A 27,600-nucleotide genomic window follows, 5' to 3' on the forward strand; every position below is an offset into this window, starting at 1 on the left:
GCATGGTGCTTGGGTGCCAAGAGTAAACATCTCAAGAAACAGGACGTGGAAGCTACCAGTTTCTTCAAGGTCTGGGCTTGGAAACTGGCCCAGCTACACTCCACCATATTCTGTTAATCTAGCACTCACAGAGCCCATATTCAAGGGGAAAGGACTTAGTCCCAAACTCTCAATATATTAAGAGTGGCAAAGAATTTGGGGAACACGTTATAAAACTTGCACAGATTCTAAGGTTGGGGCTCTATCTACCACACTGGTCTGTCAGCTGCATAAACATCTCCACATTTACAGAGCTTCCAACTTTCTCTTTTGATCTTGTGAAGTACCAGCTTGGCAGGCATTTAATAACTTGGGACTCCTCTTCCCCCTCCTGGATCCCTAGTGACCTCTACCTCTATATCTCTACCTTAGTTTTCCCACTCTGCTCCCAGATCCCACAGAAAAGCTCCGCTCTCTGGAACTGTTCCACTGAATACAGGCTAAAGATCCCCAGGGCACTGGTAGGCTGCCTTTCTAAAATGAGACTCACAAACCCAACTTCTAGCTTTTATTTGGCAGGGAGGGAGGGGGAAAGAAGAAATGAGCTTGTTTGGCTGAGTGACCTAATCACAGGAAATCATGGATCCTCCTGCAGAAACCCCTAGACTAGCTGGATGACTGTGTCCAGCCTGGGACACCACACAGTGAGAACTTGAAATTACAGCAGATGCCCAGGACAGGGAAGAACTCGAAGTCCTATTTAAAAGGAGAGGCTGAAGAGTTCCTTAAACCACAGAAGGAAACAGTGAAAGCAGAAAGAGACGACAGTGTTTTCATGTATTTGACTGCTTGTCAGAGGGAAAGGAGAGAACAGAGGCGCTCTGCTGTTCCAGGAAGCAGAACAAGAACAAGTCAGAGTTTTAAGGAGTCCAGCATCCGGAGGCTATTTTGTGGCAGTCTGGGTGAGAGATGATAGCAAGTACCGAGAGAAGAGAGAGATCTGAGACATTCTGGAGAATAACCTGCCAGGACTTGGTAAGGAACTAGCTAGGGAAGGAAAGGATTAAGGGGACAATGGTGTTGAGGATTTGGGGCTGGTCATTCAGAATAACTTCTAAGTTTCTTCCCAACTCTCAGATACTGAGATTCTATAAAAGTTCAAACTATGACAGGTGTCTCTGGGATGAGGGCATGAAATTATCCCTGGAAAGAACCTTTGAGTGAAAGCTGCCAAGATATGTGGACTGGCCTGGCCTCAGTGGAGGTGAGACGGGTAGGTGCACCCTTCAGCCGATCAGGATGCTACTCTTACCTTCCCTCTTCAGCATAAACTGTCTCCACTAGATAAACTACTCAAAGGCAGCCAGTCTCCCACTTACTAAGCAATACATCCCTAAAAGCCAGCGTACAAAGCACCTAGCGTGTGTGTGTGTGTGTGTGCGCGCGCGCGTGTGCGTGCAGGGGTGCAATGCACCTGGTACATGGGACCACAGGGCTAGGCAGAGCTGCGTAAGACTCCAGGAAAGAACCTGACCTCCATCAGTTTAACAATCACTCAAGCCACAACCTGGAATTGACTCAAACATGTTTATTGAGCTAAATCAGCAAGGCACAAAAGAGGCTAGGAAAGACATTCCCAAAATACAGAAAAACTAATGGGCTCCTTCCATTCAACACAGGCAGTGCCCCTCTCCAATACTGAGGCGAAGCTCCCACCCCTCCAAACAGCAGAAAATAGGCACTCTGCTCAAACAGAGGGACAGAGCCATGGTGCACCAGGAAGGACAGGGGGCTTATGACTGCTCTATCCTAGCAGCATCAGAGAAAGGTCAGTCAGAGAAAGGTCAGGTTAGAAAGGCACAGCCCACCTCTCCTTCCCCTGGGGAAGGGGAAGGGGAAGTGATGATTCCTTTTGCTCCGTTTCCCATTGGCCTTTTCCAAGTGGTCATGTCGTAGAGGTGCGGAGTGGAGATGGGGAGTGGAGATGGGGAGGGACATAGGATCATGTCAGAAATCCTACAATGAGAAAGATGAAAGTAAGATACAGAGACCTAACAACAGACCAAAGGGCAAAGAGATGATTGCAAGGTCCTCCAGAGGACAACTCTCATTCTCTTCCTGTATCACCCCTCCCCCAGCATACCCCTAAAGCCCCAAGGCAGCTGAGACAGCAGGCCAGGGGCTGTGGCCTTTCTTTCCACCTACTTGACAGGCACATGTGCTACCTGCCAGCGTCTCCCAAGGATGCACAACTCCTCTTAACCTGCCTTCCACAGTCTGTTTTGGGGACGCTCACCTCAGTGTTCAGCTCTGTAAAATCTAAGAGGTCCAGCCCGTGCTCACTGGGGGAAGACTGCTAGAGAGAATGGGATCAAAAATCAGAAAGGTCCCTCCCCACTCCCATCACCTGCAAACAACAACAAAAGGTCCCTTTCCAGTCTCGTGACAAGCTTGAAGGCTGGGGTAGGTCCCTGAAGCAGCCAGGGAGGGAAGAGGAGCAAAGTCAGAGTGGGCAGCAGCGTCAGAGTCATCAGAGAAGTGCTTCCTCTCCTGGCCTGCCAACTGAGACCCTTAAATTTGTTCAGCTTTGGAACGAGAGAATGGGGTTTTTCCTGAGGGGACTTTAGGAAAGACTGATAGAGGCCTTGCTGTCTAGTCTCTAGGTTGAACATGTTATCTGGTTTTCCCTTTGAGCACAAGACCTCCACTCCCCTCTTCTACTGTGTCCTTTCTCCACCTTCAAAGAGAAGAGAAGGGAGCAGAACAGCAGCAGACACACAATCCTTTTCTGTTTATAAGGCGCCTTCACTTCGTATTTTGTGTAAAAGGTCCATTTTAAAGATGAGGGGATTGAGAGGGGTTAAGGAGCTAACTTGATAAAGTGGTAAAACGGGAAGACTTTTAGGTCTCCTCACTCGAATTGCATGCTTCTCCTACTGAACTGGCAGCATATCCTCCTGAGGAAGCAGGCAGGCAAGGGTAGAAAATGGAGTGACTGGAGGAAGAGGGACTGGGGCAGCCCTCTAAGGAGAGAGGAAGGAAGGTCGGCTGTGCCTGTGTGCATGTGTTATGAAGAGACTTGCTGAACGGGCTGCAAGGTTGGAGACTGGGTGACCTTCCATCTCTGTCTAGCTCTAGGACTCCCTTTAATTCTTAGTAGATTAAGAGGCAAAATACCTATAAGGGGATTGAGAGTGTGGGAGTGCTATTCCAGTCCAATGGTATTTAAAATTTTTCCCCCCTATTTCCTTAAAGTCCAAGCAAAGTCAACAGCAACTTACAAACCCTTCCTCCTTTACTCTATGATTCTTTCAAAACATCTTGGGCAGCTTCCAAGGACAAGGCATCATCAGGACAGAGGAGAATCACAATAGTTTCTCTCCCTCACATCTGCTTCCAGTTCTAGAGGGAGAAGGGACTGTTGGATCCACTCACCTTGCCTGTACCTTGCCACTCTTCACTTGAGTCATTCTGAATTTCTAATTCTTCTTCATCCTCTTCCATCAGGCTGAGCCTGGAAACAGTGGCAAAGAGTAGAGGTTTTCAAGGACCCCGGAGAGTTTCTCAGAGGCATCCCAGGGGAACAGGGTGGGCAGTAAGCAGACCAGGGCTCCAGAGTCCCACTCCAGCTTCAATCAAAGCAGCTCTACTTATATCTGTTTTACATACTAGGGTTCCATGTTACACTGGAAGGAAGTGTTCTGTGGTTAAAACAAGTCCACAAAGCACCAGCATAGAAGCAATGAGAAGGAAAGAATCCCCTCACAATGGGTGACATCTGAAGTGAAGACAGAAGATGATGAGAAAAGCTCACCGGGTCAGCCGGCTGCCCAGACCAGGACCCAAAGAGTTGAGTGGAGTCTGGAAATGCTGTGGACTCGAGGACCTTAACCTCTGGGCACCTAAAAGGGGCTGGCTGTTGGGAATGAAGGTGGATCAGTGACAAGGGTTAAAAACAAAGGTAAAAAGAGGAGGTAAAGTGGCCAGCATGAAAGCCAGTAAAAAGCTCAGAGTGGAGGGAAAAAGAGAAAATGTAAAGCTAAAGAAAGGGGAAAGGACCGGAGAAGAACCCGAGAATGAGGGGGTGCTGTGGGAGGGAACAACGCAACAGAAATGACGAGACACCAAACTGGGACGTCACAGCCGGGCTCTCCTGGGGCCGCACCCTTGGGTAAATGCCAATTCTGAGCCGCCGCCTTCTTCCATCTCTTCCAATCCCCCCAGGGGCTGCCTACTTTTCACAGCCGTTGAGGTGAGGGTGGGTGTGGGTGGGATACTGTTCAGCTGTAGGCTTTCCTCCTGTGATGCAGAGATGTCCTCTCTGTGCCGCCTGGAGGGGCCTGCAAAGCAGCAGAGGCACATGTTAACTGTAAACCAGGTACCACCACAGACACTTTTAGTTTTTCAAGACCTGCTCAGAATTTGGTAAGGAAAAGTTATAAAAGAAGGGAATGGAAAACCTAGATGGTCTCATTATGACACGACTAAAAACGAGTACAGCCCTATGTACTATAAAAAGTAGGGTTTACAGAATTGTACCAAGGACTTGTCCAAGAAAAGCTCATTACACAGCTTAGAAAACAAGAAGGAAAGAGACATACATTCCACAGATAAACAGTAACATACAAACACGAATGTGAGAGAGGGTTGGGAGTCCCTAAGATTGAGAGGTCTCAGTTAATCAATGAAGAGATCTGAAATCCTATTCATTCAAGATTTCTGTAGTGAGAAAAAGCTTAGAATGGCCTGAAATGAGGGAGGAAACATGAGGGTTAAGGAGAAACAGAAAAACGGGAGACTGGATTTTTTAGAAGCCGGAAAAAATGAGATAACGGCAATGTCAGCACAGTTCTAATATGAAGGGTAAATGGAAGACCTGGGGCTCAAAATATTAAGGACTCTCTCCTGCAGAGCTCTAGGAAGGCAGAGGAGGAGAAAAAAACCCAAAATGTCTTAGAAAACCTAGGTAATGCTATTTTTAAAACATAAGTCAAATCCATATTAGAATTTGTCAACTGTAAACGTTCATACCCCCATTATCCTCCCTCCCCACAGCCTTGTTTGTACACTGAAACCGGCAACCGGAGAGTGAGCTGCTTCTGGTTTAAGCAGAGGGCTATCGAAACAGGGAAGAGCCACGTCCGTGAGCTGTGTTCCCAGAGAATAAACCTTGGGCCCCCACGTGACTCCTAATCTCTCCAACCTATTATCACTGGTGTAATGTCCACAGATTTAGCCCTGGGACCTCTCCCTATCTCCATCTTCACTGGCTTCCTTAGCCATTCAGGTTCATGACTTTAAGTACCAACTCCCACATCTATCTCAAGTCTGCCTGCCCCCCTCCTCCAAATTCCTGTCTGTCCAACATCTCCACCTGTAGTAACATGGCTCATACTAAAGCCCTGGTTTCATTTCTCACTCACAGCCTTCCCCATCTCAGGTGCTATCAACTCCATCCTTCCAGTTATTAGGCCAAAATCCTTGGAGTCATCCTCAACTCCTTTCTTTCTTACATCTTACATTCTTTCTTATTATGAGGTCCTATTAGTGATATCTTGGAAGTATGTCCAGAATCTGGCCACTTCTCACCATATCCGCTGCTCCCCTGGCTCACACACTCTCATCTCCTGTCTGGGCCCCCACAGCAGCCTCCTCACCAGCTCCTTGGCTTCAACCCCTGCCTCTCCTTCGGTCGGTTCTCAACACAGCAGCCAGAAGGAACCCCTTAAAATTTAAGGCAAATCCTGTCAATCCTGTGCTCAAATCCTCCAATGTTTACCCATCTCACTGTCAGTAAAAGCTGGAGTCTTTATTCTGGCTCGTATGCTCTGGACTCCTACGACCTCTTTGGTCTCATATCCTACACAGTCTCCATTCAGCAATACCGGCCTTCTCTGCTGTTCCTTGAATGTGCCAGAGACATTCCCACCATGGCCTCTGGACCGGCTGCACCCTCTAGTCTGCTATTCTGATATACACAAGGCACCCCCTCTTTCACTTCCTTCAGTTTTCTCCCCTGCATTCATGTTCTCTCCAAGGCCTTCCCCAATCACTCTTTGTAAGACTGCAATCCCCACCTCATCAGTATTTCCCCATCCCCAGTTCACTGCAGTATTCTCAGCACAACTGAGCACAAGGTGCTCAGTAAGTGTCTGCTGAATGAACAATGGAACCGATCTTTTCAGTTTTCTCCTACCTTTACAAACTCTGTTTTAGGCAAACCAATCTATACATCTATGTGCTTTGGCAAAATCTTACCTTTCTATGTTCTGCTTGTGCTCTTCTGCTAGCCCATGATACTCACTCCTCTGTTCAACTTATATAAATCTTACCCATTTTTCAAGATCCGGCTTAAATCCCATCTTCTTGATAAAGCCTTCACAGATCAACTAAACTTAAAATGATACCTTCCTTCCCTGAATTCTATAGCATTCCTCTGTCAAATCCCTGGGAATTTATTACTTAGTGGTGACTTCATAACTCAGATTTTCTATAAATGTATTTGCTTTCTTTTCTATTAGATGGTAAGCTGCTTGAGAATCCTTCATGGCCTCTAAAACACCTAACACAGTATCTCGCATATAGTATGTCCTTAGGTGGTATACAAAAGACATTAAAAGGAATTCATACCCTACCTCACAACACACACAAAAATTAACTCGAAATGGATCACAGGGCTTCCCTGGTGGCGCAGTGGTTGAGAGTCCACCTGCCGATGCAGGGGACACGGGTTCGTGCCCCGGTCCGGGAAGATCCCACATGCCGCAGAGCGGCTAGGCCCATGAGCCATGGCCGCTGAGGCTGCGCGTCCGGAGCCTGTGCTCCACAACGGGAGAGGCCACAACAGTGAAAGGCCCGCGTACCGAAAAAAAAAAAAAAAAAAAAGGGTCACAGACCTAAATGTATTAGCTGTAACTAGAAAACTCTTAGAAGAAAACACAGGAATTTGTGACTTTAGGCAATAGCTTCTTAAGACATCAAAAGCACATGCAACAAAAAAAATAGATAAGTTGAATTTCACCAAAATTAAGAACTTCTGTATTTTCAAAGGACACCATCAAGAAAATTAAGACAACCCACAGAATGGAAGAAAATTTTTCTGTACCATACATCCGATAAGAGACTTTTGTCTAGAATATGTAAAGAACTCAACAAGAAAAGGACAACCCAATTTTTAAATGAGCAAAGGATTTGAACAGACATTTCTCTGAAGAAGATATACAAATAGCCAATAAGCATGTGAAAAGATGCTCAACAGCATTAGTCCTTAGAGAAATGCAAATTTAAACTACAATGAATGAGATACCAATCCACAGCCACTAGGAGATGGATAAAATAAAAAAGACAATAACAAGTGTTTGCATGAATGTAGAGAAACTGGGGCCCTTGTACATTGCTGTTGGGATTGTAAAATGATGTAGGCACTTTGGAAAACAATTTGGTAGTTCCTCATAAAGTTACACATAGAGTTACCATCTGATCCAGCAATTTCAGTTCTTAGGTATATCTCAAGAGAAGTGAAAACCTACATCCACACAAAAACCTACACATGAATGTTCACAGCACCATTATGCCTAACAGAAAGTGGAAACAACCTAAATGTCAATTAACTGATGAATGGATAAATAAAATATGGCATATCCACTCAATGGAATGCTTTTTGGTCATGAAAAGTTATGAGGTACTGATAAATGCTAAGCATGGATGAACCTTGAAAATATGATGCTTAGTAAAAGACACACAAGGCCACATACCATATGATTCCATTTATACAAAATGTCTAAGAATAGGCAAACCCAGAGACAGGAAGTAGGTTAGTTATGCTGCCTAGGCTGCGGGAATGGGGAGAATGGCGAATGACTACTAACATTTTAAAATGTACCCTAGGGCTTCCCTGGTGGCGCAGTGGTTTAGAGTCCGCCTGCTGATGCAGGGGACATGGGTTCGTGGCCCGGTCCGGGAAGATCCCACATGCCGTGGAGCGGCTGGGCCCGTGAGCCATGGCCACTGAGCCTGCGCATCTGGAGCCTGTGCTCCGCAATGGGAGAGGCCACAACAGTGAGAGGCCTGCATACCACAAAAAAAAATTTTTTTAATAAAAATAAAATGTACCGTAAAAAGCACAAACATACACCTCAAACTTGTGATTTCTAGGATATTACCACTTAAGATGAGACTATATTTTTAAAAAAAAAGAAAATCAGTTTAAAGAAAACAACAGGTAAATTATAAGACAGGTAGTGATCTGAAGATTAAAAAATCACGAAGGTTATATAAAAATCTTTAAAAATTGGAAAATAACAAGACGTCACAGAGAGGCATCCTAAATGTACAGATTTCTGAGTTCAATCTCTGGTTTTATGATTAGTTTCTATTTAATTTTTCACAGAAGTTCGCTGTTTTTAGTTGGCTAGATAAACCTTGAAGAAAATGAGTACCCTTAATGATAGTAGGTGATTAATGAAATAATTATTTGACCAGACACAAGAGTTTGAAGGAGGCAAAAGCCAATATGCTGCGTATCTAGGTAGTGGCGATCAAGGAAGTAGCACTGAGCACCCTGATACCTGCATTCACAGCACTTTACCTTCAATGCGCCTCTTCTTGGAGCGGGGGTAGCCCTGAGGATTGGCCTCTGCTGTACTCTCTACAGGGCTGAGGGACTGGCAGTAGGTGGTGACTGGACCCCAGGGACGGCCAGGTGCCTGGGAGACACGTTGCAGACACTTTTCCAGGTAGGACAGTCTAAGAAAGGGGTGGGATGGAGAGGCTGAAGTGGTCACAGGCCCTCGCCACACCCTTCTTCTCTAACTCCCATCTTTATCCACCCACGCCCTAACTTACAGCAGCTGCTTGTCCTGATGGAAGAGTCGGGGGGAGAACTCTGAAAGGAGCTCCAGGAATGCCAGATTTGGGGGCTGACTGGAGGAGCCAGCTGGAGGAAGCTCAGACAAGGAGAACCTGATGCCTTCCCTTGGTTGAGCAAAATCATTTTAGGAAGAGAGTCCCTTCCCACTTCCCTCCCAGGGCTGAGGCATCCTGTCCAAGTGCTTCTTCCCCTGGACCCAGCCTGTCTCCAAAGGATACCCGCTCACCAACTCTACTGCGACTCCTCGACATGCTTACCCTCCCCCTCTGAGACCTCACTCCCAGCCCTCCCTGTACCCAGCCTCTGGCTCAGCCCTCTTAGGAAGATTCAAGTACCTTGCTTTCCAACCAATACTTCCTTACTTGTGTAGCATGACCACAAGGTCACGGTTCTGTAGCTGCTGGGGTCCAAAGCTCAAGGCAAACCTCCTGGCCAGGTCCCTCATCTCGATGAAGGCTGGAAGCTCATTCAGGCCCTGGGGCCCCTGTTCCTGCAGCAGTTCTGTGTATAACTGTGTCCAGGAGACATGGCACATTTGGGAAAGGGAGGAACAAGATAGAAACAAGGAAGTATAGCATTCCCTTCTCTGCCCAGAAATCCGAAAGGGCTTGGGACACCATCTGCTATTTTTACTCTTTCTTTCCTCCTAGGACACTGACCCTATTCCTGACCCCCTTGCAACAGAGAGAGGCTTCACCCTGCTCTGTAACAATAAAAATGTCTGTAGTAACTGAAAGGGTTGAGAGAGAACAGACTAGAAAAAGAATTAGGAATTCCCTATCACTTTATTGTTGGTGCTCCCATGTCCTAACTGACGTGGAGTTTCTATGGGGTTGGGGTGGAAACAGCCCACAGTTAAAAAAAATACTTTTTATGGCTCCGTTAACTGTGAAGGTGACTGTCATGTGGAATAAAAGCCAAAGTAAATCAGAAACTTCCTGCTCTGAAGGATCTCATGTTCTAGACAGCTGTGGGTGGGCTGCAAGGAGGGCACGTCAGGTCTGAGGCACTGTAGGCAGAAGGGCATACCTGCTTGAGGCTCAGCAGCAGGATTCGGGAACAGTGACTTCGGTCAATCTGCCTTGCTCTAGTTAACGTTTCCTTGATAATGTCACCATAGTCATTGTAGAACTGAGGGAAAAGAAGTGGAGAAGATACTGTTTGACCACAGGAAAAAACTATTTGTTTTGTTTTGTTTCTTCACAGCCCTAACCGTATCTCTTTCCGAAACAGCCTTAGGTAGGGAAATGTGAACCTAAGCATAAAACAACTCATACTAGACCATACTTCTAACCAACAGGTACAAAGCCCCAAAGAAATCAGTTTAGGCAAATAAGGGAAGAAACTCTGCCCTGAGCCCATTTCTTGGAGAAGAAGGATATTAAGCCTGCCAGAGCCCAGTGTCATCCAGCACCGAAGCCTTTGCTATTTGTCTCTCCCCACTAGAACAGAAGCTCCAGGAAGAAGGAACCGTTGACTATTTTGTTCACTGAGGTGTCCTTAGTGCCTGGGATAGTACGTACTCAATAAAGAGAAATCAACACAATGCTGGATTGAGGAAATGAGGTATATATCTAGGTATCTTGTGAGGACTGATCCCTCTTCCATTCTTATTTCCCTTTCTTACATTACCCCATTCCATAGACTAGATTCACACACACACAAAAATCTGGACAAGAAGAATAAGATACTTTCCCTCCAATGAATTTCTTCCTCCTAACAGTTTTTTCTCCACTATTTACTACTAAAGTCTCTTTTCTTTGTCCTTTTATTCTAAACTATTGGCCTTCCCCCCTGCTTCTCCTTTTAAGCCTGATACCATCATCTCTCCAACCCTCCTTTCTGTAGTGCTACAGAGTCTGCAGCCATGGCCATGCTCAGCTTGGCGCCCTGCTGTACCTTGTTGTAGTGTTTGAAAACATCCGAGGCTGCGTCCATCTCCAGCACCCCATAAAGCAACAGCTTGCAGAACCCAGCCAGGAGGCGGCGCCGCTGGTGCAGCTGCTCTATCTGTAAATGATCCTCCTGGGAATGACCTGGTTCACACCAAGTGCAGAATGGGAAACATCAGAATCACAGATTCAGACCTCCTGCCCTATATGCCTGAGCCCCAGGTATACAGCCCCTGTACCACTGCCCAGTCCTCCAGGCTGGATGAAGACGTGGTCCATGAGGAAGCTGGCCAGCTCAGACTGGAGAGTGGCTTCAGGAATAAAGACAAGGGGCCTAAGGAACTCTCGTCCCCCGACAATCATCTGAGGGCCGAAGATGAGCAGCAGATCACTTAACAATACAAAAGCCTGTCAGGGAAAAAAAGAACGCTTAAAAAGGACAGAATATTGACCAAGACAGAAATTACATTGCCAATTTCCCCTCAGAACGGGGTTTCCTCAGACCACAGGGTCGGGGTCAGGGGGATGACTCACATCCTGACATACGCTCACTTGAGAAAACGCTCACCTGCTCCTGAATCTCAGGATCCACATCTGAGAGGCAGTTCTGGCAGAGTTCACAGAAGGCCACCATCCTGCCCTTCAAATTCAACAGCTGCTTCTGTGGAGACAATGGCTTCAGCAGGGAGAAATGAAGGAAGACACGGACTCCTCCATTCCCGTTCCCCCTACTCAGACCCATATTCACCTGGGAAGCATCTGATCCAGATACGTGGGTTAGTGTCCAGAGAATGGAAAAATAGACAAGAGTCAAGGCTGGTAAGATCACCTGTAACAACCAAATGTGACAAAATGAGGGTCAGGAGTAAGGGGCAGGTGGGGAGAGAGAGACAGACAGGCAGATACACACAAAGGAGGGAAAAAAGAAAAAAGCAGACAGAAGAGAGAAAATGAGATTAGGAGAGACCCAATTCCTTTTCCGGTAGAAAAAAACTGATTCTGGAAGTCTTCAGAGGATTCTATCCTGAGTAGGAATGCCACCTCTCCCTAATTTATTTAAAGTCTCCTAGACCCCCTCAATATTATCCTTGACTCCCCAGAAACCAGAGAGAATAGCTGTTTTCAGGTGCTGTAAAGTACAGTCACCTTCCAAGATTGGGATGGAAGGAACGACACACATGATCAAGATCTCTCTCTCTCTCATCTGCTCCACAGCCCCGGGACTCGAACTGCATATGTGGTGGCCACCTAGGACACAGCCCTTAAAACTCCTCTCCTGCCTCCAACTTGTCTACTTGCCTGGTGAGGAACCTCTCCTGTGTCCACAGCCTTCCGGAGGAGTTGGTAGCAGGGCTCATAGAGCTCCCAGCGAGTTAGGTCATGGGCACTTTGGGGGGCGGGGAGAGAAAAACGTTACACTGGAAGAGAATGAGAGGAATCAACCCCACAGACAGTGGTAGAAACAGAAGAAGGAGCAGGAGGGGAGCTGCTCACTTGTAGAAGGCAGAGAGGCGCTTCAGGGTGGCTGCCAGACTGTACACCTCATCCTCATCTAGGAAGGAAGACTGAGGAAGAAAGAAGGTCCACAGTGGGATTTCCCCAAGAACTCACAGATCCACACCCCCATCTTGGGGCCTCTCCCACACAAGTCTGGGGTGTCCCATCACGCAGCCCCACTTCCAACCTGCAGCAGCTCTTCAAGCTCCTGCTGGAAGCGGTCAGTCAGCAGATCCACAAGTTGGCTGCGGGCAAAGTCCACCCGGCTGAAGAACGTGAACTCCGGATTACAGAGCAGATAGAGGGCATGAGCACCAGCCTCAAGCACCGCTGGTTCTGCGTGCTTCACCACCACCTCCTGGAGCTGCTGCAGGAGCAGCTCCAGGTGCTGAGAGAGAAAACGGTGGGAGAAGACCGTGCTGTGGGGGGGGCAGGGAGGACAACTCCTCCGGGAGGGTCTAGAGGTGGGGAGGAAAGAAACAGGGTCGAAAGCTTTAAACTTCAAGCATAAGATGCCTCAGAAAGGGAGGGCTTATTGGTTTTTCTAGAATCCAGGTTCTTGAGAAAAACTGGATACTGGCAGTAGAACCTTTGGCCCTAGGATGAAAGTAGCAAAGTATAGGGAATGTGTCCTCCTCTCTCCTCACTTTCTCCAAGCGCCTGGTGCAGTAGATGTTGAGGTCAAAGTAGTTGAGAAGCTGCAGCAGGGGAGCAACCTTCTCTGCATCAGCTGAGAACTGTGGTGATTGAGAGGGAAGCCTACTTATTACCTGCTATACTGCTAATCTGGAGGCCAGTTCCTTCCACCCGCTCATTCCCAGAGGCTGAGCAGTGGGGACCCTCTACCTTGGCCAGGAGCTGGGGAAGCAGGGGGATGAGGTGCTCAGTCAGCTTCACCTTGTCGTCGGCTTGGATCTTACGTTCTTTGGGTGTTAAGCCCTGGAATTACAATCATTTGGGGGTGGGGGTAAAAGTGTGTGTACATGTATTCCTCTGCCCAACAATTTTATCTTCCCAGGAAGGAAAACTCAGCAGCTCCCCTCAATTTCTTTCTCTGGAAATGGAATTCTTTGAGGGGCACAGGAAGGAGCACCTGAACCTAAGACTTGAGAATTAGGACAGACAATACCTGCCTGGATTTAATATTGCTAAGCAACCTACCCTGCCCCTCTTGCCATACCTTCCTCCCCGTGACCCGCCCCACAGGCGGGTGACCCTCGGAAGCTTGCCGGACACTGGACACAAGGATTTCTGTCAGTGTGCTCTCCTGTACGTCGCCCAGGTCTGAGGTGGCAGGAGGATGGAAAACAGAATCACAGGGTGGCCACCCTCCATCTCCAAGGACCCCACCGCCCCACCGCCCATGACACCTATGTCTTTCACAAGTCAGGAGAGAAATCTCTCCTGGTTTCCTACTAGGAGATGAGAGGTCCCCTCCCCTGGCTACCAGGTGGCACACACTCTGGTCCTTCTCCAGCAGCAGGCTTGTCAGACTCTCCCAGTCCTTCAGCTGAGGCCCCGCACAGTCCCACAGGCTGTCTACTAAGTATGCAGCGTGGTAATGGAGCTGTGGAAGAAGACAGATGTTAAGTTACTGACGCCACATGTTAAAACTCTAGAAATTGGCTACTAATGAACCATTTCTCTCCTTCCTGCAGTGCCAGCTCCCATCCTTCTCTACCTGAAGGTCTTACGCCTGAGAGCCCAACAGCTCCTTTTCATACATCACCTCACTCTCCACAAAAAAGGACAGCAGAAGGTGGAAGAAAGTCCTCTGGGAGCGTGGACTTCGGCGTCGCTCTCTCTCACCCACCGTTCTTGTCTCACACTCAGGGCAGAAAAGCCTGGTAGAGGGGACACAGGGAAAGGGCATAGCACGGAAGGAAGTAAGCAGTGCAACAGTTACCATGGAAGGAAGAAACAGTTCAAGGAGAGGATTAAAGAAAAAAGAGGCACAGAGCTAAGGAAAGCCCCAAGGTGTTGAGAAGGGAAGGAGACACCAAGGGAGACTTTATAGGTATGGGGAGCCCTTAGAAAGAGCACCAGCTGATGATGGAGAGAAAACAACAGATGATGGTGTTAAAGGAACAAACGAAAAGAGGCCCACTCACTTCCAGTACAGAAACTCCCCCACAGCAGAGGCCAGGGCTCTGTTAGAGGCATACACAACAGGGTAGATGCTCTCACAGTCTGCCTCTGTCAGCATCCCTTCCATGTTCCTGCCAGGAGAAACGCAGAACAAGCAGGTGGATATGGATGTCGTCCTCTAGCCTCTAACTAAGGCTAGAAACAAAAAGGGAAAACCAACAAGGATTAACTCACAAAGAACTTCCAAATGGAAGAGTGGAAAACAGAGGAATATGAAGAGTTAGAGAAGATAGGAAATTTGCCCCCTGAAGATCCCGCAACTCGGGAGTGACCTCTGTCTTTCAACCTGTATATAAACAAGAGTCAACCTATGATCCGCGGAGAGATAGGACTCTGGAAGGGCCTGTCTGATGCTGAAAGGTAAGTCTGAGATGCTTGCCTCTCCACTTCCCAGGACTCACTTAAGAATAAGTGTTAGTAACCTGACGGCCTCCACTGCCACGTCATACTCTCGGTCCATGACCATGGAAACCAACCGGTCCTGTAAAAAGGAGAACATTGCTCAATAGCTCATTATATCCATCCCAAAACACCGCTTTCTTAGAATCTGAGGGATTCCTAAAGACAGGGTGTAGAAGCAGACACTGGGATATCTATGGATATATAAAAGTAATAGACATGGATAAATGAGGTGGGGAAATGGGAACCACAGACAGAGCCAAGCACAGGAGCACTGTCCCGATTTTACCTTAAAGCGGCTGGTAAAGAGCTCCAGGCGTGCAGTCCAGTCTCGGTTGCCATACAGCCCTTTTAGAGCCTTCAAGCACTTCAGACGGACTTCTCGATGCTACTGAGGAGAAGGGAAATGTGGCTGACTCCTCCTCTACTCACCCTCACTGGGCCTCCATACCTCCCTCTCAGATTACTCATTCTGGGCCTGGGTGTCCGCTGTATCGAGGACTCTGAGATGTCTCAGAGACAATGAACAGCTGTCTTCTCACTTAAAATCCAACAGGATCACAGCAGAATTTAGCAATCATGATTAAAAGGATCTTTTGGCTACCACCCTAGCACTTGCATTACCACCCTGTCAACTTTCTCGCCTTTCCATAGGGAAAGTCTTTCTCCACTCGACTGTGGTTTTGAGGCATTTAATCTCCTAGATATATCTTTCTCTCTCCTAACTTATCCTACCCTCCCAAATACTGGGGGAATTTCGAGGTTCAGTGTCTTGATGAGTTGATCACTGACCACTAGTGAAACACCTAAGTGGCAGTACCAGGAAAAGCTGAAGCATCCTAGGGCAGGGAAGAGGACTGACTCAACTCTCACCTTATCATGCAGGGTCCAGCCAATATATTTTAAATAGCTGTCAGTGAGGAAAGAGGTACTGTAGCTTTGTATCCAAGACCCAATCTCCTCAATGCAGATAGCACGGATCTCAGGAAGGACATCCCTAGGCACAGAGAGAAACTGACCCTTATTACCTTCTCTCCAAACTCACTTTCCATCCCAGCAGATATCTCTGTCACAGGAGAATCTATTTTCTTGCCTAAACACCAGGTACTAGGCCTTTCATTTCCTCCTCCCAATGTGAATATTTTAAAAAGTGAACACTTTCTTTCTGTAACCAACCTATAAAATAGTTGAACTTATCCTCCATGCCCCTTTTAAAAACCGATTTTGGAATTTAATTTAGCTGTTGCCCAAACTGCGTGTGTGTGTGTGCGTGTGCGTGTGTGTCTAATTGAGGTACAGTTGATATACAATATAAGTTTCAGGTACAACATAGTGATTCACAATTTTTAAAGGTTATATTCATAGTTACTATAAAATATAAGCTATATTCCCTGTGTTGTACAATATATCCACCTGTCTGTTTTGCTTCCACTTCAAGAAAAGATTACATCAGCTAAAGGGTTCTGGAAAGGCAGAGGTTGAAATCTAGGTAAGAGTGAGACACAAATACTGAGGAAGAAGTTCTTTACCCAGTATAAAACTCCCCTGCCGGGCTTCCCTGGTGGCGCAGTGGTTGAGAGTCTGCCTGCCAATGCAGGGGACATGGGTTCGTGCCCCGGCCCAGGAAGATCCCACATGCCGCGGAGCGGCTGGGCCCGTGAGCCATGGCTGCTGAGCCTGCGCGAACGGAGCCTGTGCTCCGCAAAGGGAGAGGCCACAACAGTGAGAGGCCCGCGTACCAAAAAAAACAAAAAAACAGAAAAAAAAAACTCCCCTGCCTTTAGCACAGTGTAAGGCACAGTGAAGTGGGCTAGGAAAAGGCTTGCCGAGCTGTACACCCTCAGAAAGGTCCTGCCTTTTGGCTCTCTGCTCTTGTCCTCTCAAGGCTCAAGCCCCAGAAAGATGGGGCAGGGGAGGTCTCAGGCAAAGCTGGAGCAGAAGAATACTCAGCAATGCCTTACTCTCTTATCGTCTCTCCCAGAAGAATTTACACGATCCTTTGTAGGCGGGGATAAACTAAACCTAATTTGGAACATTTGTTGCCCCAGCTGCGCTAGCTGTGGGACTAACCAGATAACTCAGGGTTAGGAGGAGACCTTGTCACTTCTACAGACTCCATAACTGAGGACCAGCCACTTCAATGAGAGGAGCCCAGTAACTCACCTGTACCGATGTACAAAGACACCCCTGAAGAGGGCATTCATCATTCCCTCAATCTCCTCTTGATGCTCTCTGAGCTGGAGGACAGGGAGTAACAGGTCAATCTCTCATGTCCCCCAATAATATAAGGCCACAAAAATATAAGAAAAGCATGACATCCACCTACTTCCTATTAATAGGAGGACACAGTCTGAACCTCTGGTATCCTTTGTTCCCTTTTAAACCTTCTAATTTTTTTTTTAAATTTTCAGGACATTTGGCTTTACTTCCCACACGTTCATAATACTTCTATCTCCCCAAATCATTTTTCCCCCACATGAGAAATATACATCTATAGTAAGGTATGAAAGTTACAGGCCTCTAACTTTCTCTCTCTTTCTATGGATTAGATAACTTGGAAAAGAGTATCACCTACTCATCCACTTGTGACAGTGGACAGGCCGCTGAAATCAGGCAGTCAATAGATACATCTAAAATACAAAGTTGATGAGAAGGGTGGAGTTTGCAAACAAAAGTAATTAAACTAATCAGTCAAAAGCAGCGAAAAAGAAAATGTAGCCAATAAGTTATCAGAATAGAAAAAGGTTAAACCTTCTAATTCTGGAAGAAGCCGTATAGTCAACTAATGCCTCAGAGATTTGTGTTTGGAAAAAATAATATCCCTTCTGTGTCTCATTATTTTGACTATCTTTGGCTATTCAGAGGCCCTAGCTGGTAGTTATACATGTTTTTGACTAACAACAATGGGGAAAAAAATTTTAATAAATGCAGTTTGACAAAAGAAGCGCAACAAAAAAAGAGAAGGACGAGATTGTATCAGTGGTTCTCAACTGGTGGCTCCCAGGGGACATTCAGCAATGTCTGTAGACATTTTTGGTTGTCATAACCTGGGAAGGTACTACTGCCATCTAGTGGATAGAGGACAGAGATGCTGCTAAACATCCTGTAATGCCAGGACAGCTCCCTAAATGTCATTGTTGAGAAACCCTAGATTAGATGAATAACAGATAACAAAGAAGCAAAATTACAAGGGAACATTCTTTAAGACAACTGCCCCAACTCTTCAATAAATCAATATATTGGGGGAAAATGCGGGGGGGGGGAGCAGAGGTTCTGTATAAAAGAGACTTAAGAAACACAACAACCCAATGTAATGCATAGTTCTTAATTAAATCCTGGTTGGAATTAACCAGATATAAAAGGTATTTTTGGGACAAGTGGAATATTTTAAATATGAATTGGGATTAAAAATATTAGGGAATCACTGTTAATATTTTTGGATATGAAAATGGTATTAGGATTATGTAGTAACATGTTTTTGAGATGACATACTTAAGTCTTTAGGTTGAAATACCAATATGCCCATAATTTAATACAAAATAGTAAAAAAAAATAGATGAAGCAAATATAGTGAAATATTAGTTAAAACTAAATTTAAATCTAGTTAAATCTAGATTTAAATTAAATAATCTAGTTAAATCTAGATTTGTATGTGGTGTTCATTCTACCAGTGTTATCTATTTTTCTGAACGTTTGAAAATTTTCATACTTAAAGGAAAAGGAGAGAGGGAGGGAAGGAGGAAAAGTGTGTCATCAGTACCAAATTCTATGTAAATCGAAAAGGGATACTGAAAAAAGGTCATTGGCTATAGGGATTAAGAAGTCACTGGTTTGGGCTTCCCTGGTGGCGCACTGGTTGAGAGTCCGCCTGCCGATGCAGGGGACACAGGTTCGTGCCTCGGTCTGGGAAGATCCCAAATGCCACGGAGTGGCTGGGCCCGTAAGCCATGGCCGTTGAGCCTGCGTGTCCAGAGCCTGTGCTCCGCAACGGGAGAGGCCACAACAGTGAGAGGCCCCCATACCGCAAAAAAAAAAAAAGTCACTGGTTTGTTGAAAATAACTTGAAAGAAAAAAAATGGGGATAGAAGCTAGGTAGTGAAAGGATTCAGTTGGATATTAAGGAAGTAAGGAAATTCTAAAAGGAAGGATAGAAATGGAGTAGCTCATAGAGGAGAATGAAAGAAGATTCAAGGGCTTATATACATTTATAAGTGGAGAGAGGAAAACAGTGGTGAGGGAGAGATTAAAGACAGAAAGCAAAACGATAACTGATGAAGCAAGAGGCCAGAGAAGTCCAAATAATAGGAGTCACCCTAGTGTATATAATTTAAGATTTGACACAGACCCAGTACACATAAGATTTAAGACATACTGACAGTGAAAATAGCAAAAGAGAATCAGGAAAGTATAGATCTTTCTCTAATGATTTAGCATGGAAGATATGTTTGGTGAGGGCTGGAAAACAGTCAACTGGCATAGTTACACATGATAAGTCCTGCCAACCTCATGGTGGGGGAGGTCTCAGATACTTAGGGGGAATGAGGGGAAAGTCAGTGTTAGTCTCACGATAGACACAGCTGTTTGAAGGTTTAATCAGTGTAAAAGATTTTGTTGGGGTTTATGTCCTCCAGTGGTCTTCTTCAAGTTTAACAGGCAACAAAGCAAGTACCTACTATGTGCCCAGCTAGGCAATTTATTCATCTCATTTAATCTTCACAAAAAGAATTATTCCCTTTTTAAAGGAAAGGAAACTGAAGCTTAGAGATTACATAAGGCCATGGAGCTAGTAGCTAACTGGAACAGAATTTAAACGCAGGAGAGATTGAAAGGCCTGTGTCCTATCCATTTCTTGAACACTTGGCCTCCCGCATCAGTGGTTGGCCTTCAGTACTCCTGTGGTAACCTGCATACTGCACACTTGACAAGAAAGTCAATGCTTAACCCCCTGCACAAGATGCAGGCACAACATTTAAACACCTGTGATAATGAATGCAGACAATGGAAACTGAGCAAAAGTGGAATCATAGAGAACTCTAAAATTTACTCTAAACTAAAAATGCTCTATTGAGCCCACATCCCAGAAACAAAGTGAGCATGCAATAACCTCTGACCGGAGGAGTCTATTAAACTATTGCCAGACTCCATCATTCATGATCTCAAAGCTTGCCTGGGGGACTGTGCCTTAGCAGAGAGAAGCTTGGGGACTGATAAGGTGGGCTGCAGCAGCTGTGATGGAAGCAGCAGAGGAGGGAAGAGGCAGGGAACACTTCTCACCTCTTTGCGTTTCTCCAACAGGCTCTCCAGTCGCTCAGGTGCTCTCTGTCCTGGCCCCTTGTTTCGTTCAGTCTCGTACTGACGTTGATTGTTGTCCTTGTGCAGACTCAGTTGGAAGGCAACTCTTACCAAGGAGGTCATCAGCTTCATGGCTTTGAGTCAGTAAAAATAAGATAACGAGATCATTAATTAAGTCAGAGAGAGGGAGGGTAGGTTCAAAAAGGAAGGAAAAAAAGGGCAGTGAAAAAGAAAAGCTAGAGCAGGGTGACCCTAAAATCCTAAGACTCACTGTTCTGGAGTGGATTTTTTCTCTCCCTAACTCTTTTGGGCTTCCTTTAATGCTTAGCATATTCCCAGCGGTGAGCTATAAGAAACACGTTAAGGCTGGAAACTATCACTGTAATCCACTCCTTTTTACAATTCCACTAATGAGAAACTGGATGGAGGTTTGGGATAAAAGAAGCATGACCCTGAAGTAAAGAGCTAGAATGCAGGTAGGAAAGAAGATCCAGGACTGGAGAACAGAGGAAAGTTCTACCAACCCCCAAGAGAACATTGACAGAATAAAAGTGACTGCTTACCAGCCAGGGTGCTAGTGTGACGGAAGGCACGGACTTGGGAGTCTGAGAGGCCAGTGAGCAGAGAGATGAGGTTGTCCATAGGGAAGCCATCATAGAGGAGGCTATACTGGCACCGATAGACCAACGTCCTCACAAATTCACAGAAGCTGCCCTGGAACTTCTTCCAGGATGGGCCTGGAGCTATCAGAGGATAGTCTCCTGAGTCCTATAAAAGAGGTTATGAAAAGGATGGAAAAGTTATTACCAGGTCTATGAAGTCACAGGGACTGGATGTCAAAACCCAATAGTATAGTAAAAATGTATCTCTTATACCTCATTTTCAACTCTACAGGCCTATTCAGATAACGTGTATAGGTCCCTTTTGCTCCCAAGAGATTAAACTCCTCTTTCTAAAAGCTATCCTATTTCCCAGAATCAGAAAGAGGAGGATAATGGGCCTTGTATTTTGCAAAAAGAGTGGCAAGAGGATCCTGGACTGTCTTCCTCCACCTCATTAAACTGTTCTGTTAGCTGCTGGATGATCTCCGAGTTGGACATCTTCTTGAACATCTCAGGGGTCACAGTGCCTGAGAAATGGAGGAGATGAGGTACTTAGAAGGCAAATAACAGGACACCATGACCATTTAACATACACATTTGAAGATGAGCTAGGAAATATACTGAAAAGAGCTTAGGTGGGGAATCAGAAGACCTGAATCCTAGTCATAAATCTGCTGCCATCTAACTGAGTACCTGCTATAAGGCAACCTCTCTAGAAAACCCAAGGGAATCAAACAGTGGAAAACTATGGTTAAAAAAATATTCCAAACAATCAAAAAACAAAGAAAACTATGCCAGATTCTTATAATACAATCTGCAGACGTATAAGACTAAAGTTAGGTCATGGCCTCTGGGGACCTGGGGCCCCACAGCTTCAGTGGAGAAATATGCGATGAAGTGGCTGAGAAATAAGGAATAAGAAAATAAAAGATTATTTCATTTAGAGAAAGGAAGAGTAAAAGTCTGATGGTCCATTTCCAAATTTGTAAACATCATACCATCACAATAGCATGATTATTTATTTTTCTCCAAAGTGTCTTGTCTCCAAACCAACACATTTCCTTACTGGATCTCTTCCCTACTTACCAATCAACAATGTAGTCGGCACTAGTTAAATAAGTGAAATTTTTCTTACGCTTTTCCCTCTCCATTTATTTAGGAAATGCCTAATCCTACACATCTAAAAGGAGGAAAAGTTTTACAATATAGGAGCAAAGGCTGGGGATTAGAAAAGGGTAGGAGTTTCCTCACCTTTACATCCACATGATCGGATGAAAAAGTTAATGAGCTCCAGGAATCCTGCATCCTGGTCTTGCTTGTAGCTATCCAGCCACTCATCTACCAAAGACTAGGAAAACAATGTGGATGATTTCTATTTCTGGCAACATGACAGACTAGAAATTCTGTATAAGCTTTCTAACTGAAGCATCTAAACTTCTGATTAAAATATTAAAACATCTTTTAAAATGTATTGCTAAACCAGAATAAAAGGTAAAATTCCATAAAAGCCAAAAATGAAGTGAAGGTAGCGGTTCTGAGAGATAAGCAAGCTGACTTTTGCTCTGAGGGGTCTCTTAACTACAGACAGTTAGGAAACTAACTTTCTGTCCAGATGGCTGCATGGAATGTAGAGCATAGGAGATAGAGCCTAAGGGGCTTCCAAAAACAGTAGTCCAAAAGGAGGCTCCTGCAAAGAGTCACACCCTCATGAAAGCAAGAATGAGAAATAAACCTATAGGTAAGATGGGGACAGCAAGAAAACTAGCTTGTTATGACCTTAGTGTGGGGTAGAGGGAAAAACAAATTGTCCCTTGAGAATTCAAAACCATAAGCCAGTTCCCATATCTGCATTTGCAGTCAAGATCCACATTACCTCTACAGTCAAAATAACCTCAATCAGATAATTTAATTAAAAGTGACTCTGGGGGCTTCCCTGGTGGTGCAGTGGTTGAGAATCCGCCTGCCAATGCAGGGGACACGGGTTCGTGCCCCAGCCCGGGAAGATCTCACGTGCTGCTGGGCCCGTGAGCCATGGCTGCTGAGCCTGCACGTCCGGAGCCTGTGCTCCGCAACAGGAGAGGCCACAGCAGTGAGAGGCCCGCGTATCGCAAAAAAAAAAAAAAAAAAAAAGAGTGACTCTGGAGCATCCTCACTCAACCACCAAAAGCAAACGTAGGTTTCCTCTCTTAACAACCCATCTTCAACCCAGGCCCCAAAGAATTCCAACACACAGAAACCAGTAACAAAAACAGAAAAACTCCGTATGTTTGAAAATTTTTAGTTTTTCTAAAAACTAGAAAAATCCACACTATACATCAATAAGGGTCAATCTCAAACAACTGAAATAATTTAAGTCATAGAAAACTAATGAACGACTCATTCACTTAAATTAAGGAAAACACATTCATTGGTGAGAAAATTATAATGAGAGACAAGGGAATGGTTAACAGAAAATTCATTCTAGTAGTTATCTCTGGGTGGTGAGGGAACTGGGGGAGTAAGGTGGAGGGAGGATACACAAGGGTCTCTACAGCACCATTAAGGTTTCATTTCTTGAGCTGGGGCTAGAGGCCTGGGTGATCACTGAAAAAAAATTTTTAAGCACATATATGCCTTTCATGTTTTTAGATGGTAATTACAATAAAATTATTGAAAAAGAAATGTAAGAAGAGAAAAAAGATATGTGGGGAGGGAAAAAAATTAGGTATAACTGTCGAAGTGGAGCTAAAAAGTGACAAGGGTGAACAAGTTGCCACCCAAATCCAAGCTTCTTCTCTACATTATCCAATGCCTTTCCTTGTCTCCTCCATCAATCAATCAAGGCAAAATCTATTCTGTTCTGTGATACTATTAGGAAAGGAACATTCCCTCTCATGTAAGATTCCCCTTACATCAATCCCTCCAAGGATTCACTCTGTGGTCTTATCTGCCTTTCCTGATACAGGTTATGTTCACTAAAATGTCTACATTAAATCAAGTTTGTAAGCACTTGTACTTATCTTTCCACCCAGCGAGGGGTAAGATGGTATCAAGAAACAGAGATGAGACACTCTGTTTTACCTGCATGTCACTTTTGGCAGCTTTCACAGCCTCAAAGAGATCACTGGCTGGTGGCTCTGACTCTTTCTGACCATGAGCACGTACCATTTGGGACCCCTTCTTTGGACGTTTTGCCACCTAGTAAGCATAAAGAGATCACGAATATCTTTAAAAAGTGAAAGTGACATTAACGCTCGGTCTCATCACACAGGTAGGCTTAAGCTGCCAATTCCACAGCAGAGTTTGAGTTACTGACTCAGATTAGAAATAACTGATTTTTATATTGTAAACGTTATTATTTCTAGCCTCTTGTCCTTTTAAAAGTCCCTAAACCCCATTCCTGTTCCTCTATACCCTAATACCCTCTTCTCTTATTCTTTGCTCTTCAAAATCTGCCTTCTTCCTACTTGTCCCTTAACACTTTTTAAGCCTTGTCTTTTCATCAAGCATATCAGCTGACCTCTTCTAGGTTTTCTTTTGCTGCTTCCCAGACCAGGTTCAAAAACAGAACAAAACTGACTCACTGGGGTTGTTTTGAGTGGTCGTTTTGCTGCTCTCTTCTTTACATTTCGTCTCAAGTTGTCTTCGAAGTCACTGCCTTCACCAGCTGACAAAGATTCACTATCCCTGTGAGGGAGTGTGGTTCTGCTTAGATACAACACCCTAGTCCCTATATATAAAAGGGTAAATGAATTATAGTTTCTTTTTGTCTCTAACTTTACATCCCTCTCCATGAGAAAAATATATTCAGATTTTAAGAAGAGATGAGCTTACTGTTGCCAGGAAGTAGGGACAACGTCTTAAGGGAAAACTTTCACTTGAATAAAGCATTGGAGATGAAGAACTGAGGTAGGTAAAGGACAACCCTTTCTTAATATCCTCTCTGAATAAGAAAATCAAAAGATATTCACATTTAAAAAAAGATATTCACATAAGCAGTGAGGGGATCACTGCTGAGTAGAGAAAAATGGCTCAGTAAGTCATGTATTACTAATACACAAACCAGAGATTAATACGTGCCTGGTGTTAAATTTTACCTCTTGAAAACAAATTCACGTCTTGTTGATTAGGGTTAAATTTACAAAATAGATATAACCTGGTGCCAAACAGCTGCACTGACAAATAGAAATGATTCAGAAGAGACCAATTAAAATTACCATGGGATACTCTTATAACTGAAGTATAACCTTTAAAAATTGTGAATCATTATGTGGTACACCTGAAACTTATACAATATTGTATATCAACTATACCGCAATAAAAAAAATTACCAGGGGATAAATCAGACCTTGATTAATTTTTTCCTGGAAAGATTTTTTTAAAACCCAAGACATACTCATACAATCTTCCAGAATAAGCTCATAAATGCCAACAGCTACGGACCTCTTTATAAAACCCCAAACAAAAGAACTACAGGACACCAACTAAAAAGTATACACTAGTTTTCAGGTACCAAATAAAGAACTCTTTTCCCTTTCCCCCATCTGTGGGCCCCCACCGGAGGCTGTCCGTGAACACACAAAAGTGTTCAAGAAAGGTTCAGACAAGTTGGATGATGGATTCAGAACAGGATGGATTATTCTTGACGCCTCCAACACGTAGGGCAGCTGAAACCCAGCCTGTTCTGAACCAGTATAGCATCTCCTGGCTTTTCATAGTCACACACGTGTTGCCACTTTACCCGTCTGTTACATGAAAATGAGAAAAGCTGCGGACAACGCAACCAACCCCACTCACCCCTCCGATGTCTGGTCCGAGTCCCTGTCATCGCAGGGCACAGCGACAGACGAACTAGAAGACGCAGACATGCTCCTCGGCCCAGTCCCCACAGCTCTGCGCAGCGGGGAGGACCCACTGCTCGGGGAGGAGGAGCTATGGGACTGGGAGGACGACGACCGCAGGGTGGCCATGGTGGTCCAACTGCGGGAGAGAGAGAGAAGGGGTAAGGCTTCCTGTCCCACCACGTCTCCATCCGCAGCCCTGACGACCCCCCTTGTTTCCAAGGGAACTGCTTTGGAACTCGGGGAGTGGGGGACCCACAAAAAAATAAGACGGAGCACACACTGTAGATCAACTACAGGTCAAATTAAAAAAGAACAGCACAGCTTCTATGGTTTCTCCTGGGATAAACCATAATAGAAAAGAATATTTTAAAAAACGTATGTGTGTATATAACTGAGTCACTCTGCTGTACAGCAGAGACTAGCACAACACTGTAAATCTTCTATTACTTCAACTGAGGAAAAAAAAAAAAAAAAAAAAGAGACGGTGGGCTTCCCTGGTGGCGCAGTGGTTGAGAGTCCGCCTGCCGATGCAGGGGACGCGGGTTCGTGCCCCGGTCTGGGAGGATCCCACATGCCGCGGAGCGGCTGGGCCCGTGAGCCATGGCCGCTGAGCCTGCGCGTCCGGAGCCTGTGCTCCGCAACGGGAGAGGCCACAACAGTGAGAGGCCCGCGTACCGCTAAATAAATAAAAAAAAAAAAAGACGGAGACAGTCCCGACCTGAGGCATCAGGGCGTTAAAGACACCACGGCCCCAACGCCGACCTCCGGTTTGGGGTCACTCCCCAAGCACCGAGGAAGGCACACACCAGGGCAGCTTAAAACACACCCCTCTCCCCAGGATTCGGAGTTAACTGCCAGTGAAAGAAAACCAGCTCACAGGGTGCAAACGAGAAACAAGAACCGCCCCCCCAACCCCCCCCACCCCCACAGAAGCACCTAGACTTCCATTTCTAAAAGGCTAGAACGGGACTCCTCAAGGACCCGGCTGCGACGCGCTTAACGGCTAGAGGCGCCATCAGAACCAGGCCGGAAACGCTGAAGGAGTCACGGAAAGCTCGCATTCTCCATTTTTCCAGAAGAGGGGATCTCTACTCAACGCTGGGCTACGCTATTTGAGCGGAGGAGCCGTCTAACCGCTCAGGAGAGCGACTATCAGCCTTTGGGTCTGGGATTCCTGGCCACTGTGGAGGAGGGTATGGAAGAGGGAAAGTCCTCTCTCAGGGCCAGTGTGGGGGAGGGTGACCGCCTGGGTCAAAGGGGAGCCTCACTGTCTGAACCCGGAACAGCGACTTCTGGCCGAGCAGCGTTGAGGAAAAGTCACCACCGCGGGTCCCTTGGGTCTCTGTGGTCACCCTTCCCCACCAGCCCCACAGTCCGGCACGGGCGCCCGCCGCTTCCCTTCTGGGTGGCAGAAGACTCCAGAAAAACGCGGGAAGGCGCGGGGTGTGCGGTGCGCAGGCGCGAGCCCAACGGCTCGTCTCAGGGCGGGCAAATTGTCGCGAGGCTTGGGCGCGTGCGAGCTCGTGCTCACCACGTTCCAGTCACGGCGCTCCGGCAGCCTCGTGCGGCCACGAGCTCTTCAGCGTGCCGCCGTGTCACGTGGGCTCCCGCGCGCTGGCCACCTGCTTTAACTCGGCTCCTCCCGGCCCCGCCCCAGCCCCGCTCCTCTGCCCCCAAGTTCCCCCTCCATTGGCCGGGTTTCACACTGCACTAGTAAGAGCTCCTTTAATCTGGCTTCTCAACTACCACACGCTGGGTTCCACCCGGGCCCCGCCTTGCGAACCAAATAGCCACGCCCCCGAGGAAGGCCACGCCCTTCCCCCAGCCTCCTTAGTCCTGCCGAGTCCCGCCCCACTGCCGAGCTTCCCCAGTACATTGGCTTAATTTCTCCCTTGACCCCGCCCCTGAGTCCGGCTCCTTACCATCATTGGCCGGGCCCCGCCCCGGGCCCCGCCTCCTGTCCGGCTCCCGCTCCCATTGTCTCGGCAGATGCCGCCTAGTCCAGCGATCGTGCTCCGTGTTCAGTTTTCGGAGGTCGCGCTCTTTCTCTGGCCGGCGGGGTGATCCCGCGGCAGAGAACCGGCTTCCTGAGTTCGGGC

The 27,600-nt window shown here is 46.2% G+C and overlaps 1 protein-coding gene and 1 long non-coding RNA gene across 10 annotated transcripts; one reads left to right on the forward strand and one right to left on the reverse strand.

Annotated features, from left to right (window-relative positions):
• Positions 1–1,552: 1,552 nt before the first annotated feature.
• On the reverse strand, positions 1,553–27,562 carry STAG3 (stromal antigen 3). 9 transcript variants are annotated; one of them, XM_012532605.3, is made up of 34 exons: positions 27,424–27,562; positions 25,455–25,637; positions 24,242–24,344; positions 23,739–23,855; positions 21,930–22,026; positions 21,129–21,205; positions 20,640–20,844; positions 20,059–20,210; positions 16,948–17,021; positions 15,658–15,781; positions 15,074–15,172; positions 14,787–14,866; positions 14,349–14,456; positions 13,967–14,081; positions 13,699–13,804; positions 13,418–13,521; positions 13,084–13,176; positions 12,885–12,974; positions 12,425–12,625; positions 12,235–12,305; positions 12,040–12,127; positions 11,489–11,569; positions 11,309–11,401; positions 10,980–11,148; positions 10,748–10,884; positions 9,878–9,979; positions 9,211–9,359; positions 8,824–8,952; positions 8,567–8,724; positions 4,145–4,319; positions 3,794–3,895; positions 3,415–3,493; positions 2,276–2,335; positions 1,553–1,995 (listed from the first exon to the last, which is right to left on the reverse strand). In XM_012532605.3, the coding sequence occupies exons 2-34, from the start codon at positions 25,625–25,627 to the stop codon at positions 1,987–1,989; spliced, it is 3,720 nt and encodes a 1,239-aa protein (XP_012388059.1). In that variant the 5' UTR covers positions 25,628–25,637; positions 27,424–27,562; the 3' UTR covers positions 1,553–1,986. The 9 variants fall into 9 exon arrangements, 7 of the variants coding, with proteins under 7 accessions (XP_012388059.1, XP_033282369.1, XP_033282365.1 ...); XR_007472393.1 differs by lacking the exon at positions 3,415–3,493 and adding an exon at positions 3,261–3,381 and having other exon boundaries at positions 13,418–13,804; XM_033426478.2 differs by having other exon boundaries at positions 2,276–2,332; positions 13,418–13,804.
• Positions 11,145–14,335, forward strand: LOC117200948 (uncharacterized). Its single transcript, XR_004482779.2, has 2 exons — positions 11,145–12,042; positions 13,896–14,335. It is a non-coding gene; the product is annotated as an uncharacterized LOC117200948 (long non-coding RNA).
• Positions 27,563–27,600: the final 38 nt, after the last annotated feature.

This window comes from Orcinus orca, chromosome 16 (assembly GCF_937001465.1).
Source record: "Orcinus orca chromosome 16, mOrcOrc1.1, whole genome shotgun sequence".
Taxonomy (NCBI): Eukaryota; Metazoa; Chordata; class Mammalia; order Artiodactyla; family Delphinidae; genus Orcinus; species Orcinus orca.

Excerpts from the sequence above, each read along its gene's own strand:
- STAG3 (XM_033426474.2), bottom strand. The coding sequence starts at position 25,627 with ATGGCCACCCTGCGGTCGTCGTCCTCCCAGTCCCATAGCTCCTCCTCC. Across the intron at positions 17,022-20,058 it reads TGTTGGAGAAACGCAAAGAG|CTCAGAGAGCATCAAGAGGA; the intron begins GTGAGAAGTGTT and ends CCTGTCCTCCAG. Across the intron at positions 2,336-3,414 it reads AGTGGCAAGGTACAGGCAAG|CAGTCTTCCCCCAGTGAGCA; the intron begins GTGAGTGGATCC and ends CATTCTCTCTAG.